At 37.9% G+C, this 24,113-nt stretch overlaps 1 protein-coding gene across 16 annotated transcripts in view; it reads left to right on the forward strand.

The window, feature by feature from the left end:
• The window catches only part of TRIM37 (tripartite motif containing 37), a 196,066-nt gene that overhangs the window by 137,185 nt on the left and 34,768 nt on the right, over positions 1-24,113 (forward strand). For 9 of the 16 annotated variants that reach the window (XM_034641097.1, XM_034641108.1, XM_034641099.1 and 6 more), the window contains 3 exons: positions 7,275-7,403; positions 7,760-7,949; positions 16,431-16,567. In XM_034641097.1, coding sequence (XP_034496988.1) covers positions 7,275-7,403; positions 7,760-7,949; positions 16,431-16,567 — 456 coding nt within the window. The remainder of the gene's footprint in view (positions 1-7,274; positions 7,404-7,759; positions 7,950-16,430; positions 16,568-24,113) is intronic. The other 7 variants (XM_034641098.1, XM_034641100.1, XM_034641103.1 and 4 more) reach the window with 2 other exon arrangements.

Consider the following 24,113-nt stretch of genomic DNA (forward strand, 5'->3'; position numbering starts at 1 on the left):
GGAGAAGCCCGATGAGGGACTCCTTTCTGGAACGCCGGGATCACGCCCTGAGTAGAAGACAGGCGCTTAATGACTGCGCCACCCAGGCACCCGGGGATGTGGGCTTCTTGATTTTTCAGCCTGCCTTCTGGGGGAGGGGCCTGCTGCGCTGATACTCAGGAAACCCTGTTTGGGTAGAGTCTCCGTGTCCCCTGCGGGGGGGATGGGGATGGGCACCCTGTGAGCTGGTATTTCCAGGCTTTTGTTCTCTGGCAGCTTTCCCTGGCGGTTTGCTGTGCCTCTTCTGAGAGTCAGAGCAGCAGTGGCCGTATCCTAGCCTCTGTTTCAGAACGGAGGGATTGCGGCCCGTTCTCCACTGATGTTCTGGCCACTTTAACTCTGTTTGGATACGGGCGTTCCCATGCTCACTGCTCACTGACTCAGTCCGCTCTCTTGCGGGTGCTGGTCTGAGAGTCCAGCCCACTCCCCAGCATAAGGGGCTATTGCTTCCCGGCGCCTGAGCGCAGAGGCTCCCTCCCCCTTCCCTTTATCTTCCTAAATCTGTGCTCGGATTCACAGCTCCCCGCTTCGTACCTCAATACTCAGCATTGGAGATGTTCATTTGTAGAGATCCAGATGTATCTTCCTGCGTCTCAGGCTGATTCTGTGGGTGTTCAGAATGCTCTGGTAGATATCCAGCTCGACTCGGACCTGCTGAGAAAGGGTCGCCTACTCCTCCTCCATCTTTTCTCCTCCTTGCAGAAAGTGGTTGCCTTTCTGTTCATAGAGTTTCTGCTACTCTTTTCTTCATTCTCCAGTTGCATTCATAGGTATTCGGAATGGTTTGAGCTCTCTCGCTGAATTCCTGGGACCAGACGAACTTTAGGTCTCCTGCTCCTCCGCCATCTTGGAACGCCGACTGTCTTATTACGCTTTTGATTCACATTTATCAGTGATGTTGAACATTTTATAGTGTTTATCAGCCATTTGTATATATTTTCATTTCATTGGAGAACTGTGTATTCAGGTCCTTTGCCCATTTTTTGAAATGGATGGAGTTGTTGTTTTTTTCTCCCCTCCTCCCCCAAGATTTTATTTTTAAATAATTTTTATATCCAGTGTGGGGCTCAAGCTTATGATCCCGAGATCAAGAGTCAGAGTCACAGCTTCTACCAACTGAGCCAGCCCACTGCCCTGGGTTGGCTTTTTGTTTTTGAGTTTTAAGAGTTCTCTGTATTCTGGGTATTAATCCCTTATCAGATGGAGCACCTAGGTGGTTCAGTTGGTAAAGCATCTGACTCTTGATTTCAGTTCAGGTCATGATCTCAGGGTCATGCGATTGAGCCCAGCATTGTGAGGTCAGGCCCTGCATTGCGCTCTGGTTTCAGTGGGGAGCCTGCTTGAGTTTCTCTTCTCCCCCTCTCCCTTTGCCCCCTGCCCCAACACGTGTGCGCGTGGATGTGTGCTCTCTCTTAAATAAATACATCTTTTTTTAAAAATCCCTTATCAGATATATGATTTGCAAGTATTTTTTCCTATTCAGCACGTTGCCTTTTCACTCTGTTGCTTGTATCTTTCGATGGTAAAAGTTTTTAATTTTGTTGAAGTCCTGTTTTATCTTTTTTTCCCTTTTGTTGCCTGTGCTTTGGTGTCATATTTCAAAAAAGCATTGCTAAAGTTGATGTTATGAAGCTTTTCCCCTATGTTTTCTTGGAGTTTTGTAGGGGTGTTTTGTTGTCATTTTTTTTTTTAAAGATTTATGTATTTGGGAAAGTGGGGGGGAGGGGCAGAAGGAGAGGGAGAGAGAAACTGTGCTGAGTGTGGAACCCCACGCGGGCTCAACTCTGAGATCACAACCTGAGTCGAAACCAAGAGTCTAACACTTAAACCAACCAACTTCACTACCCAGGAGCACCAAGAGTTTTATAGTTGTAGATCTTATATTTATAAATGTCTTGGATCTATTTTTAGTTAATTTTGTATATGGTGTTAGGTAAGGGTCCAACTTGAATTTGTTCATGTGTGGATATCAGCCTTCCTAACACCATTTGTTGAAAAGATTTTCCTCTCATCATTGAATGGTCTTGATACCCTTGTTGAATATCATTAAAGGGGTGCCCGGCTGGCTTAGTTAGTAAAGTGTGTGACTCTTTTTTTTCTTTTTTTAAAGATTTTACTTATTTATTTGACAGAGATAGAGAAAGCCAGCGAGAGAGGGAACACAAGCAGGGGGAGTGGGAGAGGGAGAAGCAGGCTCCCAGCAGAGGAGCTTGATGTGGGGCTCGATCCCAGGACTCCGGGATCACGCCCTGAGCCCGAAGGCAGACGCTTTACGACTGAGCCACCCAGGCGCCCCGAGTGTGTGACTCTTGATTTTAGGGTTGTGAGTTCAAGCCCCATTTTGGAGGTAGAGATTACTTTAAAAAAAAAAATCATTTGAGCATATATGTGAGCATTTATTTCTGGGCTATTTGTGTGTTTATTAAAATGGAATATATAATGCTTGATACTGATGGCAGTAATCCAGTAGAGATGAATAGAGGAGAGGATGATTGCCAAATACCTAAAATTCTCCTAAAACAAGCATGACAGTTCAATAGAAAATTAAGTAAAGGTTATGATTAGGCTGTTAACGTAAGAATGGGCAGTATACATCTCAAAGGATACTCAACCCAATCTAGTTGTCAAGGAAATGACAATCTAAAACAAAAAGAAATAATGCTCTTTAGATGGACTTTTGCAAAAAGCTTTTGTTACCTACTTTTGCAAGTACTTCTCTCCTGTTGCCACTTGCTTTTATTTTTCTGACAGTTTTAAATTTTTTATTTTAGACAGATCTATTAATAGTATTCATAGTTTTTGGGTTTAATGTTTTTATTTGGAAGGCCTTTGACTCCCAAGTTTATAAAAATGACCCCTGTTTTCTTATAGTATTTTTTTTTAACTTTTTAACATTTAGGTCACTATACCATATATAATTTGTTTTTCATGATGGTGTGTGAGGTAAGTTCAGGGATTTTCTTTTTCCCAAAAGAAACATGTTTTTTGAAGAATCCACTCTGTCCAACATATGAAATGCATCCTTTATTAATAGACCAAATTCCCTTATTTGGATTGTTCTGGTTTTAAATCATTCATAGAGGTTAAATCATGTGAAATTGCCAACATGCAACTATTTTTGACCTGCAAAAACAGCAATTTGATATTGTTACCTGAATATTTGTAATGTCTTTAACTACTATATTTCATAGTTTGTAATACTGATTGACTTGCCTTCATTTTTGTTTTTGTTTTTGAAATATTCTTGATGGTTCTTGCACATTTACTCTTCCAGAAAAACATTTTGACCAGAATTGCATTATTTAATGGATTTAATTACATTTAATTTGGGGGATTGACATTTTTTCAGTATTGAAGCATTAACATCTGAGAACATGGTATTTCTCTCCATTTATTCTGGTCATCTCTTATATATAGTTCACAGTTTTAGTTTTCTTCATATAAGTTCTGTATGTTATATTTATTTCTAGATAGGTTATAACTTAGGTTGCTATTGTGAATGGGATTTCTTCCCCTGCCCCCGTAATATTTTCTAATTATTTGTCACTTGTAGGAATACTATTGGTTTTTACATGTTTGTCTTGTATTCAGCCCACCTAGTGAAATTTTTAAATTCTAAGTTTTTCAGTCGAATCTTGAATTTTGAAGTAGGTGATCATATTATCAACAAATTATTATAGTTTGTTCATTTCTTTTTTGCTTATTTACTTTACATTTTTCATTGTGTAGGCTAGGGTGTCAGAACAATGCTAACTAATAGCAGTAATAGAGAATTCCTTTTGTTTTCTCAAGTACAAAATTTGCTATATATTTTTTTTAAGATTTATTTTTTTATTTTAGAGAGGGAGAAAGTGTGAGCACAGGAGCAGGAGGGGCAGAAGGAGAGGGAGAGAGTATCTCAACTAGACTTTGTACTGAGCGGAGAGCTGGACGCGGGGTTTGATCTCTTAGATCTCGCCCTGAGCCGAAACCAAGTCAGATGCATAGCCGACTGCGCCACTTAGGCACCCCTGCTATATGTTTTAATAGTTCTTACCAACCTAAAAGATACATCCTTCTATTGCTAATAATTACTATGTACAATAAGTACCACTGTTTAGTCTGTGAGGGATATCGTTCTAAGTCACATGTGCATTAACTCACTTAATCCCAACAACTCTGTGGCAAGTTATTTTTATCCCCAATTTACAGATGGATAAATGGAGGCACAGGGCATTAAACAGCATCGTCAGAGTTTCACAGTGGTAATTGGGAGAGCCAAGAACTTGAACCACAGACCCAATGGCTTTCACTATTGCACCAAACTACCTCTTTTTCTACTTACTAAGAGGTGGTTTATTTATCAAGAAGTTGTATAGAATTATGCTTTTTTGGCATCTGTCAAAATGATCATATTATTTTGTTCAATTACTTTAACTTTAAAGAATTACATTCTTTATCTAATGATGACCATTCTTGAAATAGTAGAATGAATCCTACTTGGTTTTGATAATTTGTAATTTTTTAAAATGTACTTCCATATTCAGCTTGCTAATACTTTAGTTCAAATTCTTGAGTATTGTAGTCATAAGTAAAATGGAGTTATATTTTTGTTACATTATCCTTCCTCCATTTGAATTCCAATTTTATGCCAGCCTTATGGAACAAATTCAGAAGCTTTTGTCCTTTTCTGTCTATGAAATTATTTTAACATCTTATCTGCTCTTTAAAAGTTTAATGAAATTCATTCATAAAACCATTTAGTAGTTCTTTCAGGGACAAAACTTTAACAACCTTTTAATTTCAGTGTGTTTATTGGTCTCATATTTCTCCTCCTTAAACCAGTTTCCATAATTAATTTTCCTTGAAAATTACTCATTTTATTAGATATTTTAATTTATTGGCATAAAGCCACTTATGCTAGTCTTATAAATTTTAAAAAGTCCTCTGAATATGGGCTGTTAAACTTTTTCTCTTATTTTGCTTATATGTGTTTTCTTATTTTGCCCTTTGATTTGACTTGCTGGAAACTTGTCCATTTTATTTGTCTCTTCAAAGACCTAATTCTTAGATATATTTCATCTACTTTCGTCTGCCTTTTTGTTACAGTAAATTCCACCTTTGTTTCTGTTTTAATTTAATAGTGCATTAACAGAATGCATTATTGGTTAAGGACCATATTATAATTTATATATACATTGTAGTGGAAAAATCGGCCTTAATTTTTTCTCACATCTTTTTTTCAAGCGTACATATTCAACAGTTTTTAATATATTCATAAAGTCATGTAATGATCACCATTATCTAGAACACCATCTACAACATTTTCATCACCCTCTCCCCAAAAACTCCATACCCATGAACAGTCACTCTCCCATTTTTCCTTTCCTCTAGCCCCTGGTAACCTCTAGTGTATTTCTCTATATATTTTACTTCTTCTGGACTTTTCATATAAATAGAATCATACAATATGAGGCCTCTGTGTCTGGCTTCTTTCACTTAGCATAACATTTCCAAGGGTCATCCGTGTTGTAGCATGTATTATTTCATTCCTTTTTATGGCTGAATCATTACTTCATTGTATATGCGAACCATGTTCTGTTTACCCATCATTTGATGGGCATCATGTAGTGTTTTGTCACTTTTTGGCTATTATGAATAATGCTGCTATGAATATTCATCTACATATATCTGTGTGGACATATGTTTTTATTTATCTTGGGTATATGCTTAGAAGTGGAATTGCTGGGTTATAGGGGAACTTCTCGAGGCACTGCCATAACTGTATCCAGTGCAGCTGTACCGTTTTACATTCCCATCCAATTCCTAATTAGAACCCAGTTGAGGGTTCCAATTTTTCCATGTCCTTGCCAACACTTGTTATTGTCCATCTTCTTTTCCCCTTTGTCCATTGAATTGTCTTGGCCTCCTTACCAAAAATTAATTAACCATAAGTGGTTTATTTCTGGACTCTCAATTCTGTTCCATAGATCAATATTTTTGTCTTTACACCAGTATACCGCACAGTCTTGGTTAGTATAGTTTTATAGCAAGTTTTTGAAATCAGAAGTGTGAGTCTTCCATTCAAGATGTTTTTTGGGTATTCTGGATCTTTTCATATGAATTTTAGAATTAGCTTATCAATTTCTGTAGTTAAAAAGAAAGATAGTTGTGGCTCCTGGATGGCTCAGTTAAGTGTCCACCTCTTGATTTTGGCTCTGGTCATGATCTCAGGTTGTGGAATTGAGCCCCACATTGGGCTCCTCACTCACTCAGCTGGGAGTCTGCTGGAGAGTCTCTCTCACCTTCCCCCTTTCTCTCTCTTTAAAAAAAAATTAAAAATAAAATTTTAAAAAAGACAATTGGAATTTCTATAGACATTGTGTTGAATTTCTAGATCAATTTTGGGAGTATTGCCATGTTAACAATATTGTCTTCTGATCAATGAACACAGTTTTTTTCCCCATCTTTTTTTTTATTAAGCGTTTATTGGAAAGATTCAAAAATTTTCATCTTTATTGTCTTTCATCTGTGTGTGATAGTTTTCAATATGTAAGTCTTACATTTCTTAAATTTTTCTTAAGTATTTTATTCTGTTTGGTGCTATTATAAATGGAATTGTTTATTTAATTGCATTCTTGATTGTGCTTTGCTGGTCTATGAAAAGATAATCAGTTCTTGGTCTCGTGTCCTACTACCTTGCTGATCCTATTTATTACCTTTAAATGCGTGTCTTCTGCTTTCTTTTTATTTATTTTTATTCTTTTTCTGTCTCTTTGAGTCTGTGCATGTTAGGCCACTTAGTTTCATTTTTTTTCTAATTCATTATAAGGCTATACACTTTTTTTCCCTAATTGTTTTAGCCACAAACATCTTGTGTATTGTATTTGTGATTTATTTCTAAATCATTGATTTTCTTGTTAATCCAATAATTTACAATTTTCAAGCGTTTTGGGGGTTGTATTTTTGTTGTTAATACTTGGACATTGAGATTGGAATTCATATCTGGTAGGATTTTTCTTTTGAAATTTACTGATATTTTTCTGGTTTTGTTGAGACTCTGCTCCACAAGTAGCAAAGTAGGAACACCTTTTGCATAAAACCCCAAATAAACCATTTGGGACCAGAGTGTCCTGGGTATTTTGGACACAGTAGATAGAATACATTCCATAAGATTAGCCTTCCTCTGACTGCCTAGGTAGTGAGTTTTGTTCTATTTTCATCTTATTCGGAAATATTTTTACATGTCTTTGCAGCCACAAATAAGAAGACTAATTCACCCAAGCCAGCTCGGTCCAGTGTAGCTGGTAGTCTGTCACTTCGAAGAGCAATAGACTCTGGGGAAAATAGCCGTTCAAAGGGAGACTGTCAAACTCTATCTGAAGGTAAACTTGGAGAGTTTAAAATATAATTTCAGTGGATAGATGTTTGTTATTTAAAATTGATCTTATGGTGTACATAGATTTAGATCTTTAAAGGCACCAACAATGCTGAAACTTGATATGAAAGTTCCTTGATCTCCCAAGAAAATAGACCCATTGGTAAAAAAATGCAGCCGTTAGACTGCATATTCTGGATTCCTTAATTTTAAATATTTGGCATCAAAAAACTGGGATATATTTTTTGATTGTTTTTGAGTTTTCCTGCAGTTTAAAAATGTTTATGTAGTGAGATATTCTAAAGTGGAGACTAGAGAGCTTTTGTTTGCCTTCTTTCTGAGTATCCCCTTTCTTTTCTATAGGCTCCCCAGGAAGCTCTCAGTCTGGGAGCAGGCACAGTTCTCCCCGAGCTTTAACACATGGCACTATCAGTGATATTTTGCCAAAATCCGAAGACCGGCAGTGTCAGGCTTTGGATTCGGATGCTGTTGTGGTTGCGGTTTTCAGTGGTTTACCTGCTGTTGAGAAAAGGAGGAAAATGGTCACCTTGGGGTAAGTTCTTTTGTTTATGTAATAGAGTAATAGCTAATAGCTTTGTTTGACACTTTTTAAGTCTACATCATAATGAATAAAATAAATTTCCACTTTGTTAATTTTTTAGCAGATGGAAGGCTTGTTTGTTGTATTAAAATCTAACTATAAAGCACCAGAGACCTTTTTTTCTTAATGGAATCAAATGAGATAGTATCAGACATTCATTTATCTTAAGAGATCATTTTCACTGAAGTGTGTAACCTTGTGTGAATTCTGCCTTGTAAGTTTTTGATGTATGTATCAGCTTTTTTTTTTTTTCTGTTTCTCCTGTCTCCTCAACACTTTTCAAAGACATTTGTGCTGGGCTATATTATGTCATAGGTCTTTCACACATATTTCGTATGTAACAAAGCACTTCTGGCAGTTTTATTTTAACACTGCTTTTGTACTTTCATCTCACCTATTTTCTCTTCTCTTATGAAAATGTCTTCAAAACTCAGAGTTGGAATTTCTCAAAAGGATATACTATATGGTAGTCATGACCTTTATCTCTCGCCCAGGAAATAGAAACTCAAATCCCAGCCATGTCAGTTAAACCGCCATCCATTAAAAAGTTAGAGTGTATGGTATGTATTGTCTGTGAATGTGCTAGATGAGCCCTTAATATCCATCTGCTAATATTTTATGGATATTAAATACATTTCTAATTTTAAGCAATGGAATAGTTCTACCTTGGAGACTTTGAAAAAAAAAACTTGGAATTAAATTTAGAGAGAGATTAACATCCCCTAAGTTTACCTAATTTAAACAGTTTTAAGGTTTGGATAATTACCAAATGTAAAAGAACAGCTGGTATGATTTAGTTTTCTGTTTTAGCTCTCGTTTAAGCAGTGTAAAGGTGTTATAATCATTAGGATTGTCTTCTCCTTCCCATTACCTACCCTGATTTTATACATACTCCTTTCAGGTAGAAGGTACAACTGGCTTTTATATTTTGTCATAGAGATATTTATATCTGTCTTTAGTCATAACAATTAAATGCATATGACCAGAGACTTTTTTCCTAGACTGTAAAATCCTCTGTAAATATCTGCTGCTCTTAGCTATAACACTCATTTTACAGTTAACTGTATTGCTAGCCTGGTTTATGTGGTGTTTTCTAACTTGTGTCTTTTTTTCCTTGCCTGATTTAAAATATTTGTAAGAAAATATTTTACATACTAATAATAAGTGGTTCAAATTGGAAGTAAGAAAAGAATATTAAGTGAAAATTTCCCCATCTTTGTCTCCCATCTGCTTAGCTTTCCAGCTTTCTGCCTACACACATTACTGCTGTTTTTAATTTTTTATATATGCTGTGTCTTCTCAGTTTTTATGCATATTTAAGCAGCTGTGACTATATAGCTTTTTTTAAACAATTCTAAAATTTATCAACTTTAAAATGGCATCTTTAAGATGATTGTAATTATATGGAAAAATTTTACTTACAAGACCATATTGAACAAAATATATTCATCAGAAAAATATCAATGGCATAATATTAGAGTATTTTGAAACTGATTAAAGCACATAAATATTTACCAAGAATAATTTTCTGATGATGCCATTTTTAAAGTGATACTGCTATATTGTTTTTATTTGGTTAAAAATAATTTCTTTTTTTATTATTAACATATAATTTATTATTTGTTTCAGGAGTACAGGTCTGTGATTCATCAGTCTTACACAATTCATAGCGCTCACCACAATACATACCCTCCCCAGTATCCATCATCCAACTACCGCATTCCTCCTACCCCCTACACTCCAACAACCCTCAGTTTGTTTCCTAAGATTAAGAGTTTCTTATGGGAAAAAAATAAAAACGTCTCTTATGGTTTGTCTCCCTCACTGGTTTCTTCTTGTTTCGTTTTTTCCTCTCTTCCCCTATACTCTTCTGCCTTGTTTCTCAAATTCCATATATCAGTGACATCATATGATAATTGTCTTTCTCTGATTGACTTATTTCACTTAGCATAATACGTTCTAGTTTCATCCATGTATTTGCAAATGGTAACATTTCATATTTTTGATGGTTGTATACTATTCCATTTAGTATATATACCACATCTTCTTTATCCATTCATCTGTTGATGGATATCTGGGCTCTTTCTGTAGTTTGGCTGTTGTGGACATTGCTGCTATAAACATTGAGGTGCAGGTGCCCCTTCGGATCACTACATTTGTATCCTTGGGGTAAATACCCAGTAGTGCAATTGTTGGGTTGTAGGGTAGCTCTGTTTTCAACTTTTTGAGGACCCTCCATACTGTTTTCCAGAGTGGCTGCACCAGCTTGCATTCCCACCAACAGTGTAGAGGGTTCCCCTTTCTCCACATCCTTCCCAAAATCTGTCCGTTTCCTGACTTGTTAATTTTAGCCATTCTGAATGATGTGAGGTGGTGTCTCATTGTGGTTTTGATTTGTGTTTCCCTGATGCCGAGTGATGTTGAGCACTTTTTCATGTGTCTCTTGGCCATTTGGATGTCTTCTTTGCAGAAATGTCTGTTCATGTCTTCTGCCCCATTTCTTGGTTGGATTATTTGTTCCTTGGGTGTTGAGTTTGATACTTTCTTTATAGATTTTGGATACAAGCCCTTTATCTGATATGTCATTTGCAAAAATCTTCTCCCATTCTGTCAACCAGTTGCCTTTTGGTTTTGTTGACTGTTTCCTTTGCTGTGCAAAAGCTTTGTTATCTTGATGAAGTCCCAATAGTTCATTTTTGCCTTTGTTTCCCTTGCCTTTGGAGATGTGTCTAGCAAGAAGTTGCTGCGGCTGAGATCGAAGAGGTTGCTGCCTGTGTTCTCCTCTAGGATTTTGATGGATTCCTGTCTCACATTTAGGTCTTTCATCCATTTTGAGTCTATTTTTGTGTATGGTATAAGGAAGTGGTCCAGTGTCATTCTTCTGCACGTGGCTGTCCAGTTTTCCCAACACCATTTGTTAAAGAGACTGTCTTTCTCCCATTGGATAGTCTTTCCTGCTTTGTTGAAGATTAGTTGACCATAGAGTTGAGAGTCCCATTTTTGGGTTCTCTGTTTTGTTCCATTGATCTATGTGTCTGTTTTTGTGCCAGTACCGTACTGTCTTGATGATTACAGCTTTGTAATAGAGCTTGAAGTCCGGAATTGTGATGCCACCAGCTTTGGTTTTCTTTTTTAGCATTCCTCCGGCTATTCGGGGTCTTTTCTAGTTCCATACAGATTTTAGGATTATTTGTTCCATTTCTGTGAAAAAAGTCGATGGTATTTTGATAGGGACTTCATCGAATGTGTAGATTGCTCTAGGTGGCATAGACATTTTCACAATATTTGTTTTTCCAATCCATGAGCATGGAACATTTTTCCATTTCTTTGTGTCTTCCTCAGTTTCTTTCATGAGTATTCTATAGTTTTCTGAGTACAGATCCTTTGCCTCTTTGGTTAGATTTATTCCTAGGTATCTTATGGTTTTTGATGCAATCGTAGATGGGATCGACTCCTTAATTTTTTTTTCTTCTGTCTCTTTGTTGGTGTATAGAAATGCAACTGATTTCTGTGCATTGATTTTATATCCTGCTACTTTACTGAATTCCTGTATGAGTTCTAGCAGTTTTAGGGTGGAGTCTTTTGGGTTTTCCACATGAAAAGAGTCTGTAAAGAGTGAGAGTTTGACTTCTTCTTTGCCGATTCTGATGCCTTTTATTTCTTCTGGTTGTGTGATTGCTGAGGCTAGGACTTCTAGTACTATGTTGAACAGCAGTGGTGATGGTGGCCATCCCTGCCATGTTCCTGACCTTAGGGGAAAAGCTCTCAGTTTTTCCCCATTGAGAACGATATTTGCTGTGGGTTTTTCATAGACGGCTTTGATGATATTGAGGTATATACCTTCTATCCCTACACTGTGAAGAGTTTTAAGAAAGGCTGTTGCACTTTGTCAAATGCATTTTTGCATCTACCGAGAGGATCAGTGGTTCTTGTCCTTTCTTTTATTAATGTAGTGTATCACAATGATTGATTTACTGATGTCGAACCAACCTTGCAGCCCAGGAATAAATCTCACTTGGTCGTGGTGAATAATCTTTTTAGTGTACTGTTGGATCCTACTGGCTAATACTTTGGTGAGAATTTTTGCATCCATGTTCATCAGGGATATTGGTCTGTAATTCTCCTTTTTTGTGGGGTCTTTGTCTGGTTTTGGGATCAAGGTAATGCTGGCCTCATAAAAAGAGTTTGCAAGTTTTCCTTCCATTTCAATTTTTTGAAACAGCTTCAGAAGAATAGATATTAATTCTTCTTTAAATGTTTGGTAGAATTCCCCTAGGAAGCCATCTGGCCCTGAGCTCTTGTTTGTTGGGAGATTTTTGATTACTGCTTCAATTTCCTTGCTGGTTATGGGTCTCTTCAGGTTTTGTGTTTCTTCCTGGTTCAGTTATGGAAGTTTATATGTCTCTAGGAATGCATCTCTTTCTTCCAGATTGTCTAATTTGTTGGCATGTAGTTGCTTATAATATGTTCTTAAAATTGTTTGTATCTCTTTGGTGTTGGTTGTGATCTCTTCTGTTTCATTCATGATTTTATTTGAATCCTTTCTCTTTCCTTTTTGATAAGTCTGGCCAGGGGTTTATCAATTTTATTAATTCTTTCAAAGAACCAGCTCCTGCTTTCATCGATCTGTTCTGCTGTTCTTTTAGTTTCTATTTCATTGATTTCTGCTCTGATCTTTATTATTGCTCTTCTCCTGCTGGGTTTAGGCGTTATTTGCTGTTCTTTCTCCAGCTCCTTTAGGTGTAGGGTTAGGTTGTATATTGGAGACCTTTCTTGTTTCTTGAGAAAGGCTTGTAGCGCTATATACTTCCCTCTGAGGACTGCCTTTGCTGCATCCCAAAGATTTTGAACAGTTGTGTTTTTGTTTTCATTTGTTTCCATGAATTTTTTAAATTTCTTCTTTAATTTCCTGGTTGACCCCTTCATTCTTTAGTAGGATGCTCTTTAGCCTCCATGTATTTGAGTTCTTTCCAACTTTCCTCTTGTGATTGAGTTCCAGTTTCAAAGCCTTGTGGCCCGAAAATATGCAGGGAATGATCCCAGCCTTTTGGTACTGGTTGAGACCTGATTTGTGACCCAGGATGTGATCAATTCTGGAGAATGTTCCATGTGCACTCTAGAAGAATGTGTATTCTGTAGCTTTGGGACGGAATGTTCTAAATATACCTGTGAAGTCCATCTGGTCCAGTGTGTCCTTATTTCCTTGTCGATCTTCTGCTTAGATGATCTGTCCGTTGCAGTGAGGGGGGGTGTTAAAGTCCCCTACTATTATTGTATCATTGTCATGTGTTTCTTTGATTTTGTTATTAATTGGCTTACATAATTGGCTGTTCCCATGTTAGGGGCATAAATATTTTCAATTGTTAGATCTTCTTGTTGGATAGACCCTTTACTTAAGTATGATATAGTGTCCTTCCTTGTCTCTTATTACATTCTTTGGTTTAAAATCTAATTTGTCTGATAAAAGGATTGCAACTCCAGCTTTCTTTTGATGTGCATTAGCATGCTAAATTGTTTCTACCCCCTCACTTTAAAACTGGAGGTGTCTTTGGGTCTAAAATGAGTCTCTTGCAGACAGCATATGGATGGGTCTTGCTTTTTTTATCCAATCTGATACCCTGTGTCTTTTGATTGGGGCATTTAGCCCATTTACATTCAGGGTAACTATGGAAAGATAAGAATTTAGGGCCATTGTATTACCTGTAAGGTGACTGTTACTGTATATTGTCTCTGTTCCTTTCTGGTCTGTGTTACTGTTGGGCTGTCTCTTTGCTTAGAGGACTCCTTTCAATATTTTTTGTAGGGCTCATTTGGTGATCACAAATTCTTTTAGTTTCTGTTTGTCCTGGAAGCGTTTTATCTCTCCTTCTATTTTCAATGATAGCCTCACTGGATAGAGTATTCTTAGGTGCATGTTTTTCTCGTTTAGTGCCCTGAATATATCATGCCAGTCCTTTCTGGCCTGCCAAGTTTCTGTGGATAGGTCTGTAGCCAGTCTAATGTTTCTGCTGTTGTAGGTTACAGACCTCTTGTCCTGAGCTGTTTTCAGGATTTTCTCTTTGTCTCTGGGATTTGTAAATTTTACTATTAGATGTTGGGGTGTTGACCCATTTTTATTTTGATTTTGGATTTTGATGCCTGTTTCCTTCCCCAAATTAGGGACGTTCTCTGCTGTAATTTGTTCCAGTATACCTTCTGCCCCTCTCTCTCTCTCTTCTTCTGGCATCCCGATTATTCTAATATTGTTTAACCCTATATTATCAGTTATCTCTCAAGTTCTTCCCTCGTGATCCAGTAGTTGTTTATCTCTCTTTTTCTTAGCTTCTTTATTCTCCATCATTTGGTCTTCTATGTCACTAATCCTCTCTTCTGCCTCCTAGCAGTTGGAGCCTCCATTTTTTATTGCACCTCATTAATAGCCTTTTTATTTCAACTTGGTTAGATTTCATTTCTCCATAAAGGGATTCTCTAGTGTCTTCTATTCTTTTTTCAAGGCCAGCTAGTATCTTTATAATCGTTATTCTGACTTCTAGTTCCACCATCTTACTGAGGTCCATATTGATTAGGTCCCTTGCAGTTGGTACTGCCTCTTGTTCTATTTTTTCAGGTGAGTTTTTCCGTTTTGTCCTTTTGTTGAGAGAAGAATAGATGAACGAGAGAACAAAATGATAAGAGGGTAACAGAGATCCCAGAGAAATATACAGCAAACAAATCAGAAAAGACCCAAAACCAGGGGGAAAGAAAGAAAAAAAAAAGAATATGATCAGGCTGGTGACTAGAACAGAGCCATACACTAGATTTTGGGTGTATTTTGGTCTGTTAGAAGAAACTGCATCCCAAAATTTTAAAGAAAGAAAAACTTATATAAATATACAAAAAATAAGGTTAAATACAATGAAGGGATAGAATATGACTATAAAAATGAAAACTAAAAAAGATTTTTAAAAAAGGAATTGTTAAGAAGTTGGTTGAAAAAGGAAATAAGAATAATTTTAAAAAAGGAAAAAAATTTTAAAAAATTAACATTGAAAGACTAAAGAATCATGGGGAAAAAAGCCATGAATTCTATGTGCTGTGTTCCCCTAGTGCTGGAGTTTTGCAGTTCTCATTGACCCATAAACTTGGTCTTGGCTGGATGTTCTTGCACCGCCCTCGCCAGGGGCCTGGCTAAGTAATCTGCCCTGGTTTGGTCTCTGTGACTTTTGTTCCTTGAAGCCTTTCCGCACAGCTTTAGAGGATGAGAATGAACATGGCAGCCTCCCAGTCTTTGGCCTGGGAAGAGCCAACAGCTTAGGGCCCACTCCTCAGTGCGCTCTCAGAGAAAAGCAGTCAGTCACTCCTGTCTCCCTGGTCCCTGTCCGCACTCCGTGCTCACCCGGCCTGTGACCAAGCATTTCTATCTGTGGCACACGACCTGTTTGGAGTCTCCAGACCCAGCAGGTTGCTGCTGTGCGCTTCTGTGCTGCTCCTCCCCGGGGGAGGGAGGGAGTCTCCCCCAGATATGCCCCTGTTGGGCCCCTGAGCAGGGGCCTGACTGTGCCAGGAATCACAGTTTATGGCTACCCCAAGCTGAGAGCCCACTGCTCGGCTCACTCTTTGCAGCCGGCTTCTCCACTACGATGCCTGAGAGCTCTGCAGCAGTTAGGCACCCCCAGTCTTCCCAAGGGTCCTGAAATCACACTGTCCCAGCAAGGGTTCCACCCCCTGCTTAGCCATCAGAGCGACGTCCGTCACCAGAGCAGACATTTAAAAGTTCCTATTTTGTGTTCCACTGCTCTATGACTTGCCAGTAGCCGGCTGACGGAGGCTCGCTCCTGCGTAAGTCTGTCTTCCCATATATTGCCTTGGATTCAGTTCTCCGCACCTCCTACCTTGCAGAAAGTGGTCGCTTTCCTGTTCATAGAGTTGCTGCTATTCTTTTCTTTGAACTCCAGTTGAGTTCGCAGGTGTTCAGAGTGGTTTGATAGGACTCCTACTCCTCTGCCATCTTGGACTTCCGCTACATAGCTTTTTTCATACAAAATGTACACCCTGTTTTCTCAGTAATATATCTGACATGTTTCCATATCAATGAGAACATATTATTTAGGACTTCTATTTTTGTCTTTTGATCAGAATTTTTATTGAGATAATTATATGTTCACATGCAGTTCTAAGAAATAATACAGAGAGATCCTATGGACCTTACCCAGTTTCCCCTAATGATGACATTTTGCAAAACTGATACAGTATCACAACTAGGATATTGAAATTGATGCAGTCAATCATTTTCTAGCCTTTTATTGTAGGTCTTAAAGTGAATTTTAAAGAAAAACAATACTTGAAATTTAGTATTAAGCACCAGTACCATATACCCTACTTGGTTTCATGCTCAGTTTCAGGACAAGAAGAAAATATATATTCTATCACTGACTAGTTATACAAAAATATCAGGTTGTTTTCTCCTTTGAGGGCTAATGCTAAAGGAGGTCGTCTGGAAGGAATGCAAATGACTGATTTGGAAAATAATTCTGAAACTGGGGAATTACAACCTATACTACCTGAAGGAGCTTCAGCTGCCCCTGAGGAAGGTATGGAATGATGAAGTCATAATTTGGTGGGAGGTGGGAAAAATCTTTTTTTGTGTTGGTGTTGGGGAGTAGTTAAATAAGTTATTGAGACTTTACCATCCAACATGCTTGATCTGAATATAGCATTTATTGTGCCACTGAATTTGATTTACTAGGACACTGAGCACAGAGGAAGGCAAAGTAGATAATTGACTACATAAAAGGGAGGTTTATGGGGGGGAGTGGGTAGAATCTACAAATAGTTCATCTGCTCATTCAATAAATGTGTTAAGTCACCTACATGACAGGCGTTAAATTTGCTAGATATGCAAAGGTGAGATTAGATATGTTCACAGGCTTAGGGGGAAGGCATGCATAAAAACAACTAATTATAATATTAAGTGTTAAGGACTTTGCTTTTAAGGGCGCTCTTTTTTTTTTTTTTTTAAAGATTTTATTTCTGAGAGTGCACAAGCAGGGGTCGGGGGAGAGGGAGAGGGACAAGCAGACTCCCCATTGAGCCAGGAGCCCAATGCAGGACTCGATCCCAGGAGCCGGAGATCATGACCTGAGCTGAAGTTAGACTGAGCCACCCAGGCACCCTAAAGTCAGTCTTGATTAATATTTGTAAATTGCTTTGCTCTATAAAACTATTCCAAACTTTAACCATTTAAAAAAATCCTTTTTTGGTAACTGACTTCAACTCCGGCAGTTCATTCTCAATTAGATTTTCAGTATTCTTCTATGTGTTCTTCCAGGTTCATCATTCTTTATCTAAAAGCATAGGAGACATTCTGTAATTTTGAGTAGCAGAGGTGTTTGGGTTTTTTTTTTTCTTTTTAAGATTTTATTTATTTATTTGAGAGAGAGCATGCATGAGTGGGGGAAGATGGGGAAGGAGCAGAGGAAGAGGGACAAACAGACTCCATGCTGAGTGCAGAGCCTGACACAGGGCTTGATATCAGGACCCTGAGATCATGACCTGAGCCAAAATCAAAAGTCAATGCTTAACTAACTGCCCCAGAAGGTGTTTTGAAATAAGGCTGTGTGTTTTGCCATTGTTGTCTTTTATAGGTTAGCAGAAAAGGATGTCAACTTTATTAATGACATTTGGCATTGAAGTGTTTTCCCCATTTTTCTGAAATTCTGCCACCTTCCATCTCTGCACTCATTTGAATTTTAATGATCGATGAATTGTAGCGCAAAGTGTATATGCCGGTGCCACCATTTACCTCTGGCCGCCCTGTGAGAGGGTGTGTGGGTGGTGGCATTTTTAGGTTTTTCAGTTAAAGAATACTAACCACTGCCTTCTAAGCTGATGCTCCTGTGGCAGCCAGCATTACTTCAGTAGAAGAGATTAAATTAAAAGGATTTTTAAAGTGAAGTGTTGATTGTTAAAACATTAAGGTGTAAATATTTTGATTAAAAATCTTTAAAGAAAGGACCTGTAGGGATTAGCTAGTTTTGATGTATTTATGTATATTGATTATAAGTGGTAGTGGCTTAAATTTTTATAGCATATGCTGGAATTACAGCCCCCTTTTATTCATGCAGCATTTATGAAATGCTTCTAATTTGCCTGTCATTGCATTTGATGCTGGTGAAAAAGTAATTCCTGAATTTGTGTTTAGTTCAGGATTTCTTTAACTTGACACCATTGACATTTTGGGCCAGATGATTCTTTGTTGTAGAGGGCTGCCCTTTGCATTGTAGGATGTTTTGCGGCATCCTTGGCTTTTAACTACTAGGTGCCAACAGTACCTCCTCTGAGTTACAATAACCAAAAATGTTTCCTGGGAGGCAAAATCATCCCCAGTTGAGAACCGCTGGTTGAGTTCAGTGTCTCAACCAGGGATGACCATTCTCTAAGAAGCACATGCCAGAGTAGATCACAGTTACAAATGGGTACAAGGTGTAGTTTTCAGGTATGTTGGTGGATATATGTGTTGGTGGTGGTGGGATGGGTGCAGGGAGAGCAATTGAAACCATCAGCCAGGTGTCAGACCATTTAATAGCCAATAGAGAATGATGGGTGCTGTGATAGGGTGTATACAGAGCTCAAAGACCAGGTATGGAGTAATAAAAATAATAGATAATATTTACTAAGTCTTCATTATATATTAGAGACTGCCAAAGACTTTTCCCGATTTATCTTGTTTTCTCAGTATAGCTCTACATGGTAGTTACTTTATTATCTTGATTATCTCACCTATAATGTGAATAGGCTGGAGCCTAGATTTGTAACTTATCTTAATACCCAAAATCACAGAGTTAGTAAATGAAAGGGCTGGAATTTGAACCCAGAGCCCGTGCTCTTAACTGTCATCTTAACTAACCTGGTTCACCCTTAGAAAGATCATCCTAAGGGATGAGGACAAATTAGCCAGGTGAAAACTAGTAAAAGATGAGGCCAGAGTGGAAACAGAGGACACATCATGAAGAGTTACATTGTATGTCGTAGCTAAAATTTGGACTTTGTCTTTTGAATGGGATCTAAGCAAAAAGGGAGATAATTAAATTATGTTTTTAAATTCCTGTTCTAGCTGTGTTGTGGAGAATGGATTTGGAGGCGGGAGAGGGGATGTGGAACTCTAGGAGCAGGAAAACTGGCAAGAAGCATGTTAAATCACTGTGGTGAGAAGATGACTTGGACTTAATGTCAGCCTTCAGCTCATAAATGCACATTATCTTAGGAGTCCTAACCCTGAAAGTTTTTGACATCTGTTTCTTATTTAGAGCTAATCATTGACAGCTTATCAGAAACTAGAGAAAGGCATTTGCTTGGCAACATTTGGGATCTACCATGTACTTTCAAATCCTTGAAACTCTGAGATTTAGAGCGAAGTGGTCACTGTGACCCAGTAAGACATTTTCTTTTCTATAAGGAGTGATATGATATAAAGAACCTAGAACTGAGTAAGAAAACTCGCTGTATGAACATGCAAGTCAGCGGTGCACAGAAGTACACCCTTGTGGTTCGTTGGCATCTAAACAGTTTGTTTACCATTAGCGTCCCAGGCTAGACGGTGAGAAGGAGACTAACCGATAAGGCTGGAAGAAGGGAACATAGTGGACAATGAGAGCTCTGAGCCTTTCGGAATCTACTTTGGGAGAGAAGAATGGGGCCTTACTCACAGATATGGTATTATTCTATCAGCAGGAAGCAATTCTCAAGAAACCTTTATTTTTCACACCAATACGCCTTGGTAGAAAGTTGAGTGAGTTTGTTTTGTATCCATGGTTAGGAAACACAAGGCTCTTTATTTGAGAATTCCTAAGAGAAAATTTTCTGTGTCAGGTGACTATAGGTAAGTCTCTCTGTCTCTGTCACATCTGTCTGAAGAAGCTTTAAGGCATTGTTTTTGTTACTCGCAGGGAATTTGGGACTAAGGTGGTCTCTTAAATGTTTTTGCGCATCGATGAAATATGACTTCTTAGACGTGCCACGCATCAGCAGCAGGCCTTTTTCTTTCTAAGTGGGACCATATAGGACAACCTTGCATTAATCTTGTGTTTAATGGCCTGATACTAAAAACCTTGACACCGCCCACACCCCTGCTGCTGCTGCCAGTTGATAACCCTCCCTGCGGAACTCCTGAAGTAGATCAGTGTCTTCCTTGTTCAGTCTAAAACTGGAGCATATGCCCTGATTGAGTGAGTTCCTATTGAAGTAGCACAGATCTCCTTTCAAGTCAAGAATATCAATCCACCCATCCCAGGGAAGAGCCATGGTATGCCTGTTACAAATCTTAATGGCAACCTGTTTAAACTAAAAGAGGAATGCAAAGTCTGATGTTATGCCATAACTGATCCCTTTTGGGATACCGGTTAAGAGATTTTAATAGAAGGGGCACCGGGGGCACCTGGGTGGTGCAGTCGGTTATGCATCTGACTCTTGGTTTTGGCTCGGGTTATGATCTCAGGGTATGAGATCGAGCCCTGCATCAGAGTCCATGCTGGATGTGGAGCCTGCTTAAGATTCTTTTTTTCTCCCTCCACCCCCTCCCCCAAAAGAGAGATTTTTTTTTTAAAGATTTTTTTTTTTTATGTATTTATCCGACAGAGATAGAGACAGCCAGCGAGAGAGGGAACACAAGCAGGGGGAGTGGGAGAGGAAGAAGCAGGCTCACAGCGGAGGAGCCTGATGTGGGGCTTGATCCCAGAACACCGGGATCACGCCCTGAGCCGAAGGCAGAGGCTTAACCGCTGTGCCACCCAGGCGCCCCCAAAAGAGAGATTTTAATCTAAGTTACAAGAACTCAAATCAGCTGGCTTAAACAAAAAAGATTTTACTCTCTTGTATTAACATGAAGTCTCACCTGACTGTGGTAGGGCAGTTTCAGGGTTGGAAAACAGCTGTTTAATGTCCTCAAGAACTCATTTTCCCCCCATCTTTCACACTGCCATTCTCAGTGAATTGGCTTAGCCCCCCTCAGGATGGCAAGATTGCTTCTGCAATTTCAAACTTCATATAGAGTCAGAATAAAATTCTGGGAATACAGGAGGATTATTTCATTCTGTATATCTCTATCAACAAGGAAAACCTTTGTCAGAGCACCTTAGCAACTTCCTAAGGTCCTCTTTTATCTCATTAATTACTGCAAAAAAAAGGAAACTTGGCAAAGTCATTAGAAACATTTGGTTCCCCTCCTTGACCCATTCCACATGCCCACATGGAAGAGGGGAGATGGTTGAACAGTAGCGAGGTTCCATATTAGACAGGAGCGGGGCAGGTGAAGTAGTAGTGTCTGCTGGTAGCAGGTGGTTCATGTCTTTCCCCAGCATGTGAAATCTGAGCACCCGTGAATAAGGGAGTTCGAAGTAAGTACGGTATAAAGAGCCCTAGCATAAAATGTGGTAGATAATTGATACAGAAATACTCTACTTTAACTTTTAACTGCAAGATGCAGATTTTGTTTTCCACATTAACATCTCTGTGGCATCTTACGTGTAATGGTATCTTTAATTACTATCAGTGGCACCCAGTTGTATGAAAACCTATTGACACCTTCTGGTGAGATTAAGAAAGTTCTAATATTCAGACTTCTTAGAGTTGGTAAAGTATCAGTAGCTTGCTTTAGGTATTATTGGGGAGACATTGCAATATATGGGGCAAGCCACAGCAAATAGCTTATGGTATGTTGATTGACATCAGCTAGTTTGATTTCAGGTATTTGACCTTAAGTGTATTTACTCCCTGTCAGTTACTGAAGGCAGTGGGTTGTGCAGGACCTGTTGACTCAGTAGTAGGCCAGCTACTAACCTAGATGTGAGGGGACCAATTTTTCTTTCTCATTACATTCACAAAGCTAGGGAACCCTCCCTAAGTATGTGTTCATGGCCCTGTCTGCTACTGTATAAATAAATTTATACTACATTTCATAGGAGTCCTATGAACAGCATTCCAAGAAATAGGACGTTTGGGAAGCAAAATAATTCCTAAATTGGCATTTTCAACATGTGATTGTATATAGTGCTATAAACCTTGCTAAGAGTTCTAAATGTTACATTATTTGAATACTACTCAATAATGTTCACAGTATTTTCTAGTATTTGAATATTCACTATAGGCTAGAGTTCTTTTAAATATTATAAATTAATGTTTTAAAGATCTGTAATGAGTAAAGAGTTTGAAAATGAATTTAAAGAATAAGATTTTGGGAATTCCTGAGAATCCATAGAATTCCATTTCTTTGTGAATCTGTCAGGAATTCAGAAACACTGGTGCCTGTACCTAGAAATTTCAGTTCATGTGGGTTTTAGGATTTTCAGCAACAGTTTCATGAAGGGCCACAAGGTGGAGGTGGTGCTTCATGGAAGTAGCTTGTTTTGTCTCTAAACTATAAGAATCACATTTGGCTTTTTACAGCAGGAAAGGTTGTTTTGTTTTTGTTTTTGTTTGCTGAACAAGATTTCAGAAATGTCCATACAAATAGCCTATATCTTCTCAATATTTAAGGGAGAAGTAGTACTACACAAACTCTTCTTGAAAACAGAAGAATTCACCCATAAAGCCATCTGTGGCTACCGTTTTCTTTGTTAGAAGTTCTTTTAACTACAAGTTCTATTTCGTTAGTAGTTAAAATACCTGTTCACATTGTCTGTTTCTACCTGAGTGACCTTTGGTAGTTTGTATCTATCAAAGGATTTGTTCATCTCATCTGTGTTCTTGATTTCATGAGCATCAAGGTGTTTATACTGTTCCCTTATCATCATTTTAATGTCTGTAGACTCTGTTGTGATGTCACCTCTTTCATTCCTGATATTAGTAATTTTGTTCCCTTTTTCCTTAGTCTGCCTAGAAGCTTTTCAATTTTGTTGATTTTAAAGAACTGCCTTCTTGTGTCACTGATTTCTTTTTGTGTTGGTTTCCTGTTAACTTTATTTGTTCTTTATTTACTTTCTTTTATTTGGTTTGAGTTTATATGCTCTTTTTTTCTAGTTTCTTAATGTAGATGTTTAGATCATTGAGACCTTTTACTTTTCTAATGTAAGCATTTAATAAATTTCCTTTTAAGCACTGTTTCCTTTTAAAAGCACTGCTATAGCCATATCCTCCAAATTTTGATATGTTGTATTTTTATTTTCATTCAGTTCATATGTGTTTCATTAATTCTGGAAAATTCTCAACCATTTTCTCTTAATGTATTGTCTCTCTCTAATTTTTTGCTGTCTCTGTGGCAGTCTGACACAATTGGAACTATTACCATTTATTCCCTTATATTTTAATCACTTTTATAATTTTCATCTCCTATTTCTTTAATATTCTGTTTAATTTCCTCATTTCTGTCTTTAAATTTGCTGACCGCTTTTCCAACCTTCTTAAATCCATCTATTAATATTTAACATTTAAATTTTAATGACTGTATCTTTCGTTTCTAGAAAGTCTGTACTAATTTTTATTTTCTATTTTTTTGTGTAGTAATTTTTAAAAATTTATCCTTTTTCATGTTAAACAGGTCGTTATTTCAATTTATGAAAAATTCATGGTATTATCCTTCTGTTTGTGTATCTGTTTGACTCTTATTTCAGGTGGATTATCTACCTGTTTGTTTTGTAAATTTTGATTGGAACATACCTTTCTGAGATTATTTTTCTGCCCCAACTACCCCACTCCTAAAAAAATCTTTTCTTTTTTTCCCCCCATGACAATTCTTATGAGTTATCATAAGGATTGTGGAAGCTTCCCTCCAGAGAGGTGTGTTTCGTGTGTGTGTTTTTTGTTTTGTTAATTGTTTTGTTTTGTTTTTAATGCTTCAAGAGTGTTCATTGATTAATTTTTTTTTGTTTTTTTTAAGATTTATTTATTTATTTGACGGAGAGAGAGACAGCCAGCGAGAGAGGGAACACAGACAGGGGGAGTGGGAGAGGAGGAAGCAGACTCCCAGCAGCCTGATGTGGGGCTCAATTCCAGGACTCTGGGATCATGCCCTGAGCCGAAGGCAGACGCTTAACAGCTGAGCCACCCAGGCACCCCATCACTGATTAATGTTTGTTGATTGTCTTTTCTTGGGTCTTCTTGTGCTGAAGTAATTCGAGATTGTATCCTAAATATTTTTAATATGAT

This window comes from Ailuropoda melanoleuca, chromosome 13 (genome assembly GCF_002007445.2).
Source record: "Ailuropoda melanoleuca isolate Jingjing chromosome 13, ASM200744v2, whole genome shotgun sequence".
NCBI lineage: Eukaryota > Metazoa > Chordata > Mammalia > Carnivora > Ursidae > Ailuropoda > Ailuropoda melanoleuca.